The sequence below is a fragment of the Sinocyclocheilus grahami genome, unplaced genomic scaffold (genome assembly GCF_001515645.1).
Source record: "Sinocyclocheilus grahami isolate Dianchi unplaced genomic scaffold, SAMN03320097.WGS_v1.1 scaffold63.1, whole genome shotgun sequence".
Classification (NCBI taxonomy): domain Eukaryota; kingdom Metazoa; phylum Chordata; class Actinopteri; order Cypriniformes; family Cyprinidae; genus Sinocyclocheilus; species Sinocyclocheilus grahami.
Window position 1 is genome coordinate 1,819,427 of NW_015505242.1, and position 9,744 is coordinate 1,829,170.

At 34.3% G+C, this 9,744-nt stretch overlaps 1 protein-coding gene across 1 annotated transcript; it reads right to left on the reverse strand.

Moving 5' to 3' along the window:
• Positions 1–3,290: 3,290 nt before the first annotated feature.
• Positions 3,291–8,279, reverse strand: sft2d2b (SFT2 domain containing 2b). Its single transcript, XM_016271566.1, has 8 exons — positions 8,079–8,279; positions 7,782–7,871; positions 7,603–7,688; positions 5,811–5,892; positions 5,634–5,669; positions 5,447–5,505; positions 4,010–4,039; positions 3,291–3,628 (listed from the first exon to the last, which is right to left on the reverse strand). Exons 1-8 carry the CDS (start codon positions 8,139–8,141, stop codon positions 3,589–3,591), a joined length of 486 nt encoding a protein of 161 aa, XP_016127052.1. The 5' UTR covers positions 8,142–8,279; the 3' UTR covers positions 3,291–3,588.
• Positions 8,280–9,744: the final 1,465 nt, after the last annotated feature.

Genomic DNA, 9,744 nt, shown 5'->3' on the forward strand with positions numbered 1-9,744 from the left:
TATATTGTTTTTTTGTCCTCTGCAATGTTCATTTACTGCAATGTCCGAACTGTCCTGGGCGCGTCTTCTTCAGCCGGCGCGTCTTCTTCTTCTTGCTTTACGGCGGATCGCTGACTTATAAGTGCATTACCACCACCTATCTCTCAAATGGACCATTGACACTCTATCTACAATCTCAATTAGGAGTTTAATTTGGTTTTGTTTATGTTTTTTTGACTCTCAAAGCCGTGATTCCATTCACTTCCATTATATGATTGACAGACTGCAACGGTTTGAGTTAAAAATCTTCTTTTGTGTTCTACTAAAAAAACAAAGTCACCTACATCTTGGATGCCCTGGAGTAAGCAGATAAACACCAAATTTCATTTTTGGGTGAACTATCCCTTTAAGAATGGTTCCAAAAGGGGTTTTCAAAACGATGCCACAGAAGAACCATTTTGAACCTTTCAGTGAACAGTTACAAGAAGCACCCTTTTCTTCTTAGTGTGAACAACATTTTAATAATCTAACAAACATTTTTCCAATATAGAGAACCTTTTGTGAAATAGAAAGGTTCTGTGAATGTTAAAGGTTCTTCATGGAACCAATAAAGACGTTCAATACATTGAAAGTCAAAGGTTTCCAATGTTGATTTGGACCCAACTAACTTTAATTACATGGACCAAAACACATGAAGAACAACAAAACTCATATAGATTTGGAGCAACATGAGGGGTGTAAATGCATGACAGAATTTAAATTTTTAAGAGAACTATCCCTTTAAGACAAAAATCTTAATAGAACTGTCCAAAATCTGTCACACACACTTACACACATGATTAAAAGTTATCCCCAACAATGATTCACACAAGCTGCCAAAACTCTATGAGCAGTTACAAGCACGAACTTCATGAGAGGTTGGACGCTAGTCATTTTCATCTTTTTCCCCCATGATTATTTTTTGTGGATGAGAACAAGTTTAAGAGGGGCTGCAAATGGAAGGACACCCACCTGCAGAGCTGACCTGTAACTACTGAATGAGTTGGTCAAGTCGCCCTTCAGCTCGATAACACCACAACAAGCCTTTTCAATTAAACAAATCTGCCCGTTCCAAAAAAACATAAAAACACCACCATGTGCCAATACCAGCAACACAAAATAATAAACCTGCTGATGGATAACTGGACACCAGGGACAATTTTATAATTTAATTTTTTATAGTTTAATTTTATTAATGCAGAATGTAATGAGAACACTTCTACATTTTTCTAAATTAACACCAAAACTACAACTGACAAATTAATAAATATTTTCATAAAGATTAAGATTAACAAAATTGTTTTTAAAGTTTAGATAAACTATCACATTGACTTAAATTTTCTGTTCTCTCAAGAAACCATATTACAGTACGTTTTGTTTACAGTGGCCCCTATATGTATTTGGATACCTAAGTAACATTGAAAAATGCTTTAACGTCATTACATTAGATACAAATTACTAAAAACGTTTAGTAATTTTAGTTTTTTTTCCACCAGAACTAACTTTTTTGTGCCATTTTTGAAAGCTTGAGTTTACGCAGCAGAGAGACAACCAGAAAGTGTCCATATACTTTTTTGTCTTTATTTTTAACAGTATAAATATGGGTTTATTTCTTAAAACCCTAATAAAACGTCTTTTGTGAAAAAAAATTCATAAATATGAACTGTTTTTGTCATGTGAGGGTAGAATAAAACGTGTGTCATTTAGATTTTCAAAAATAATCGATCACATATTTTTTACCTTTTTATGAAACGGTTGTTTGGGTCAAATGGAATAACCTTAAGAAATAGGCTAGTGATATATTCATAACTCACACATAATTGTAAAAAAAATTATTAAATGTTTTTCAAAAAATGAATGCAAATGCATCTAAGGACATGAGTTTTAAAATTTCAGGTTGGACATTCTTATTCAAATTTGTCTGATCCATAATAGTTTATATAACTCAAATGTGAAAGATCAGATTCGGTCTATCTTACACTACGTACGAAACGTACCCCAATCATGACCGGACACTATATAGCTATATATACTACATATTTTTTGGACATTGTAACTAGAAGGCTAAATCAGCATATTTCCTTTTAAATTAACGATGAAGGCTACCCGTTATTTGATGCTTTAAACCTCATTCTGCTTCCTAAAGTCGGACTGGTATCAATTTACTGGTTTACATTCAAATTTTCTTATTTGTAAATTACAGTTTTATACTGTAAAATGTACAGGTTTTGGCTGTAAATGTGGTTACAGTTTTTCTGTATTTTGAAATAACTACAGTTACAGTTATAAAACTACAGAATTTTTTTTACAGTGTAGGATTAAAAAAAGGGAAATCGATTCACTTAGTCTACATGAATCTGATTAATGTTTAATAGGAAGGATTGTTAAAATGTCCATATAACAGTAACAGTTCTTAAACACCACACATATAAATTATTTTCATAGAAATAATGCAAATCTATATAATGAAACAAACATGAAACAACACAATTAATCAACATGATAGGGAAAAGTTCCATTTCAGTCATGATAAAACAATTCTGGAACGCATTTTTATACATAAAATGAATCTCTTCAGTAAATATACAGCTGACATACAGTAACGAAGAAAAACTACCACTGTCATTTTTGAAATCAATACAGTTCAAAGGAAATGTGCCAGACATGATTTGAAAATGTGAGGACAGGCATATGAAACATTCATCACAGCATTTTGCACCTAAATTCAAAGAAAGAAACAGGGTTGTTTGAAGACAAATTAACCCTAAAGATATTCATTGCCACCCTAATGAGTGTTTAATATTTGACTTATCTAATAAGACATTTCTGACATCCTTTCACTTACCTATTATAGATAACTTCTGGACTAAAATATAATTGGAACAATTACTTAGAAATCTTGTTCTTGCAAAAAAAAAGAAATAAATCTAAATACTAAAAAAAACGCAAACACTGGTTACATTTCTACCCAATCTAGTCCTCAAGTAATCCTTGGATGAAGACAGAGATGAAGGCACGTAGGAAGGAATTATTAAGCAATTACACAGCAGATAAATGTAAAATAAGCTACCCCATCTTGCTGCACAAAACATGTCACTACAGTTACAAGACAGAGTCCGAAACTCAACCATTTACCCAATAAGATTTGTTACTTGGGTATTTGTTTCTATCTCTTCATAGTTTTCTACTTGAATGTAAAGCACAGGTGTGTGTTTGTGTAAGAGAGAGAGAGTACTTGTCTGTGTGTACTTGTTCACACAGATGGTGAAACTCAACCATTTACCCAATAAGATTTGTTACTTGGGTATTTGTTTCACTCTTCATAGTTTTCTACTTGAATGTAAAGCACAGGTGTGTGTTTGTGTAAGAGAGAGAGAGTACTTGTCTGTGTGTACTTGTTCACACAGATGGAGAGTGTCCATCCGTTGGGGAGAGTAAGGGGAGCCTGTAGTGTGGTGTGGTGTATGTGCCAGGCTGCAGAGTGGGTACACGAGTGGCATTGAAGGCAGCACCGAAGCTGGAGCCAAAGCAGCACACAGAGAGAGAGCCAAGGCCAAATGTAGAGGCATCTCACTTGAAGCACGCGGAGAACAACTTAATAATTGCATCCCTACATAAAAACAAATAACCAAAGGTAAACAAACACTAAAGCCAAAAGAATAGATGATTAAAAGTGTCTTTTCTGACAAAATAACAGTTTCAAATTTAGTCTATAAAGCAATTGTGAATTTCACACAATAAAGACCAATAGGCACTTAAATAGCAAAAATTATATTTTAAAATGGAAAATGTAAATTTTCACAATTTAACATTTATATATACTATATACTACTGCAAAAAATTTAAATAAATAAAAACCCAACTAATTCAACAAAACAATTTAGATAAATTGGCCCGAGGACAGTCTTTGACATCTGCAAAGACAAAAATGTTTCTGTTGCTTCAGTATTTTTATTTTAATCTATGGTTTTGAAAATATAAAGTAACTCGCCTTGCAAAAGGAATGTAGGACAAGCTATACCTGTAAAATAAAAGGGATATAATAGAGACAAGTTAAATTCATAAGCTACATTTCTCTCTCTCTCTCACACACACACACACACACACACACACACACACACACACACACACACACACACACACACACACACACACACACACACGCACACGCACACGCACTCGCACTCGCACTCGCACGTTGGGTTTTCATATTTTATGGGGACTGTATTGACATAATGACTTTTATACTGTACAAACATTATATTCTATCTCCTATATAACTCACTCATAAACCTAACCCTCACAGAAAACTTGCATTTTTACATTTTCAAAAAACATAATTTAGTATGATTTATAAGCTGTTTTCCTCAGAGACCAAAAAATTAAAATAAAAAGTCTCCACAATGTCAAAAAATGGTAATTTAGTAAATAAACACACACATAAAATGTAGCCAATAAACAAGATGTCACTGCAATTTATTATGTTATAATAACAGCAATCAACTGCATTACTTTCATTCTTTACTATGGCTACCATAGCAGGGCCACTATTGCACTATTTTTATAGCTTCTTAAAAGTCGTTTTTTGACAGGAGTGCCTGTAAGATACACTATACCATATACTATGTCCATGTGTCAATATCCCAACAGTTGCTGAAATAACTTCTCCATACTCAGATTCATGTGCTTTTGCTGCTACAAGTTCTTGAAAACATCAATAAATAACATCTTTACTGATATTCTGGTTCTGAAATGTAAAGGTCAGGAGTTCGGTTAAAAAGAACTCAGATTTATTATATATTATTATTTTATATCATATTAGATTGAATATATTAGATTTGTAGGAAACATTAGCTGTTCTGGAACTTCTACCAGACTTAGTGACTATATTACACACGCCCCCTCTTTCCAAACTCCACCCACTGAGACCACTGTAATCAGAGATGGAGCGAGAAAGAGGGCAGAAGTAATCATCTCAGTGTTGTTAAAATCAATAATAGAAAAATAGCATTATGCCACTTAAATTCAAAGATCCGCTTCAACTCTCAGATTCCTGCTTCAAATATGTGGGCCCACCAAAAGCACAAAATAACTTCTCAAAAGTCTTCAAAAAAACTTTTGAAAGGTTGGCAAAGCCTAGGACCATCACAAAGACAGGTGTGATATTTCAGGACACCTACTACAGTGATATCTGTCAGGTAATAGTGCCAGTCCATTAAAAAGAAAACATATCGCTTACAGCACTGCGTGGTTCAAAGTTCAAGCTTTTTTTTATTGCCTTATGTCATTGGTGTTCTCACTTTCACTCACTCTTATATATACATTTATGTCTGTGTGTGCGTTTGTAAATATACTCCATATACAATTACAAAATTTATATAGTCAAATATACAAGAAAAGTAACTAGTACGGCTATCTGTTACCTTACCATGTAAAAGCAAAAAACTGGAGGATACAGAACAGCAGGGCAAGGCCTTTGTTCTTCCACTAAATACAAAAACAAAGAAATGTAAAAGATAAGGAAAGCAATCAATCAATTATCACAATAAACATGCAAATTTAAACATTGTGTTACATTATGACATGAAATCATGGTTATTAGGAAACCCACTTACCCAAAAAGCAGCACAAAAGGTTAGCACCAGGCATGTCTTTAAAAACACAAATGTTTGGTTTACAGGAAAAGGAAAAAGGCCAATTAGTGAATTATGTGAAATACTGAATCTCTCTGTGCATTAGGCTATGATATTCGTGTATTAGGCTATGATAGCCGTGTATGCGTGTGCTCTCACAATCATAATGCCAGTTGCCAGAGCTCTCGTCTTGTCACACATCCTCTTGAGTTGCTTTAATGGACCCATTAAGAACATTGTGCTGAAAACAATCCACACCCAAAAAGACCTCAGGACTGACTTACAGATTCTCACAGATGCTACACATCACTGCATACATGGGCCAGTCTGAGACATTTCATTTTTCTATTAATTTATTCACAAATGCTTTAACATTTGCAATTCATACAGACAATGAGTTGAATACATTCATCTGTGGTGAACATGTTTTAAAATCTCAAAAATAATTTATTTTCATATATATTTGGGGGCATATTACATGAAAAGGCTGAAAAATTGGCATAATCTTTAATTATTATTTCTTCTTGTCATTTTGTTTTTACTCAGTTCTCATAAGATTAGATAAAAGTATCAATGTGGGTTTTTTTGTGGGGTTTTTTAGCTATTAAAACATATTTCTGTCAGGACCACTATCGTCAAGATGATAGATACTTAGCATAACATTTGGTTTGGCGGTATGGTTCTGTTCTGGGCAAAAAACTCCCTGCCCATCCATGCAGCCTGTCATGATGAATGAGCAGGGAGAGCAGCAATAATAACCCCCATAGGGTTAACAGAACAGAACAATGCAGATATCATTAATGTACTTGATATTTAAGTGCAACACTTTATTCAAGATAAAGGAGTCTGATTAGCAAGGAATATCAGAAAGCCAAGTCCTGACTGTGGCGAAAGGAGGAGCTGGGGATGGAGGAGAGTAATTTGCTCCAAAGCAAGCTGAAAAACTGCTGAATAGAGCTTATATAGGAATGCCGCGATAGGTGTCGTATTCCTATAGGTAGATGTGATCAGCTGAGAATCAGCTGATGCAAGCTTGACTCACGTGACCTGCCAGAACTAACGCTTAATTTGTGGTCTCTCAGGGAGAGACTTTATGGCACTGCAAGTTTAGTCTGGGTTTTCAAATGTCAAACGGTATAACCCCAAGAAATCTTTGTGATATTAAAAAAAAAGAGATTTAAAAATACAATTAAGAGTTTTACAATCACTCAAATGTATGCGATAAGGAAAATATCTGATTGCTACGGTGGCCGAGAGGTGCAGAATAAATCACAATTCTGAAAACAAAAGAACAAATTACAAACGCAGATGCAAGTCTAAAAAACAAAATAACAATTCAGAAAACACAACAACAATTTCGGTTTGTATGATTTGTCGTTGTGTTTTCGGACTTGTTATTTTGTCTTCGAATTTGTCATTGTGTTTTCTGACTTGTTGCAATGTTTTCTGAATTGTTGTTGTGCTTTCTGAATTGTTATTTTGTTTTTTAGACTTGCATTTGCGTTTGTAATTTGTTCTTTTGTTTTCAGAATTGTGATTTGTTCTGCACTTCTCGGCCACCATAGATTGCTTTCCATTTTACTGTGAAAATGATTCACAAATGCAGTTGTGAATAAAACAAAGATTGCCATTTCAGTTTTCTACTTCATTTCATGTTTAATTCAATGTGTTATTTGCAGTTTCTTTGTAATTATTTGTGAACTTTACTAGCAATTTCTGAGTGAAACATTTATCTACACATTTTTTGCATTGCACTTATATCAATCGACATTTTAAAGTCACTAATTCAATTCATTTGTTAAAAAAGGTGTTTTTGACCTTGCACATCCCCATTTGTCACTGACCACACATGCCAAAGCAAACATGGCCTCCCACTGTAAACAATGTAGCAAGTGACACACCTTGGGCGAGATGAAATCAAAGGTGGACAGTTAAAAGCTGCATGACTCACCTTAAAAGAGAAGCAATATTACCTAAACTGTAAAAGACTGCAAAGAGTGTCAGTCCGCTTCTCGGAACCCAAAGCAAGCAGGTCCCCTGAATCACAAAAATAAGAAAAGAGTAGACGTTTGACTATTGTATGTACAATTAAAATAAAACAATATAAAACTATTCGTGAACTCGTCTTACCAAAACTGAACACAAGACGCCCGACACAAAACACGCGATGAATCCCTTGACGCGCGTGCCCCATCCCAGTGTTGATGCTTCGTTCGCTGCCTAAAACAGTATATTCAAAGATGTTCACCAAAAACAGAGATATAAATCCATTTTGCTAATGACAGTCGGGTAAGCACAAAACAAGTCGCAGAAGACGACGTTAGATTCGAATTCAAACCGACACCCCATCACTCTGTAGACACAATAACAGCATTAAAATGGTATGTAATGTAAAGTGTAACGCAGTAGACTGTTAAACGCAACTACCTGCAGTACGTTGAGGTCGTCATTGCCATCTTGGCCACTCAAAACTTTCTTTAATTTGTCCATAAAGGTTCAGGTTGATGTGTAATAAAAAAAAAATCCCAAAAATAAGTCTCAAGTCGAAAAAAACCCGGCTCGACGCTACTTCGTTTAAGTAAATGTGTATTGATTTGTTCCCTTTCCTGTTTGAAAGTGTAACAGGTGCATACGGTAACTTCCGTGTGTAGCCACGGCAACGGTTACGCGACGTCATTACGCTCGACGTTCTGAATCGACACAATGGGTTATTTCTAGTTCTAAACCCTGTTTGAAGGTCTTTATGACTTGTATTTTGAGTCCCTCCAATGTATTGATAACAAAAAACGTAGAGATACAATTTTATTCGCTAAAGAGTTGAAGTTACTTGAAAATTGAACGGGTATATGCTGTCTTTTTTTTCTTTAAGTATTATTATTGATTTTGTTTCTCTCTCTATGTAGTGTAAACCCATTCCTTTAATTGTGTTATCATTTTGGATGTCTTGTTAAAGTTGTAAATGTTGCATGTTATGTCTTTAATAAAAAAAAAAGTCTCAAGTCGAAAAAAACCCGGCTCGACGCTACTTCGTTTAAGTAAATGTGTATTGATTTGTTCCCTTTCCTGTTTGAAAGTGTAACAGGTGCATACGGTAACTTCCGTGTGTAGCCACGGCAACGGTTACGCGACGTCATTACGCTCGACGTTCTGAATCGACACAATGGGTTATTTCTAGTTCTAAACCCTGTTTGAAGGTCTTTATGACTTGTATTTTGAGTCCCTCCAATGTATTGATAACAAAAAACGTAGAGATACAATTTTATTCGCTAAAGAGTTGAAGTTACTTGAAAATTGAACGGGTATATGCTGTCTTTTTTTTCTTTAAGTATTATTATTGATTTTGTTTCTCTCTCTATGTAGTGTAAACCCATTCCTTTAATTGTGTTATCATTTTGGATGTCTTGTTAAAGTTGTAAATGTTGCATGTTATGTCTTTAATGTCTAATAAAAAAAAAAACAAAAAAAAAACACAATGGGTTATTTCTCTTCTCTTCCATATGTTCAGATGACATTGGATGTATTGTTGATACATTATGTGTAATATATGCAAAGTTGTATTTCATTAATGTCATCTCTGAATTGTTTGCAATAAAAAAACAAAACAAAAACGTATACTGTAAGTGAAAGTATGGATGCATTGCCTTTATTTTACTCATTTAAACTTTTAAGTATCTAAACAAAACTGAAGTGAAAGCTTAGCTAGATATTAACATTAAAGGGGTCATATGATGCGATTTCAAGTTTTCCTTTCTCTTTGGAGTGTTACAAGCTGATTTAGTAAACATCACAGGAATGTGATTTTGACTTGTTAGTTCAGTAAGACTCATCATAATTCTATGTCAGGATGAAAAGTGAAATACTGTATGGACTCAAATAAAGTTCAAATTCCCCAAGTAGTACTTAAGAATAGTAAAGAAGCACATTTACTCAAGTAGCTACACACCTGCTAAATACAGGCCTGCACTTTTGTTGATAATATTACATTAGTTACATGTTTTGAAAACAAAACATTGCCAGTTGGCCTACTTTGAATTACTTACAAGGTCATTTTAAAATGTAATCGTACAACTTCATACAACTTGTTCAGTTTGCT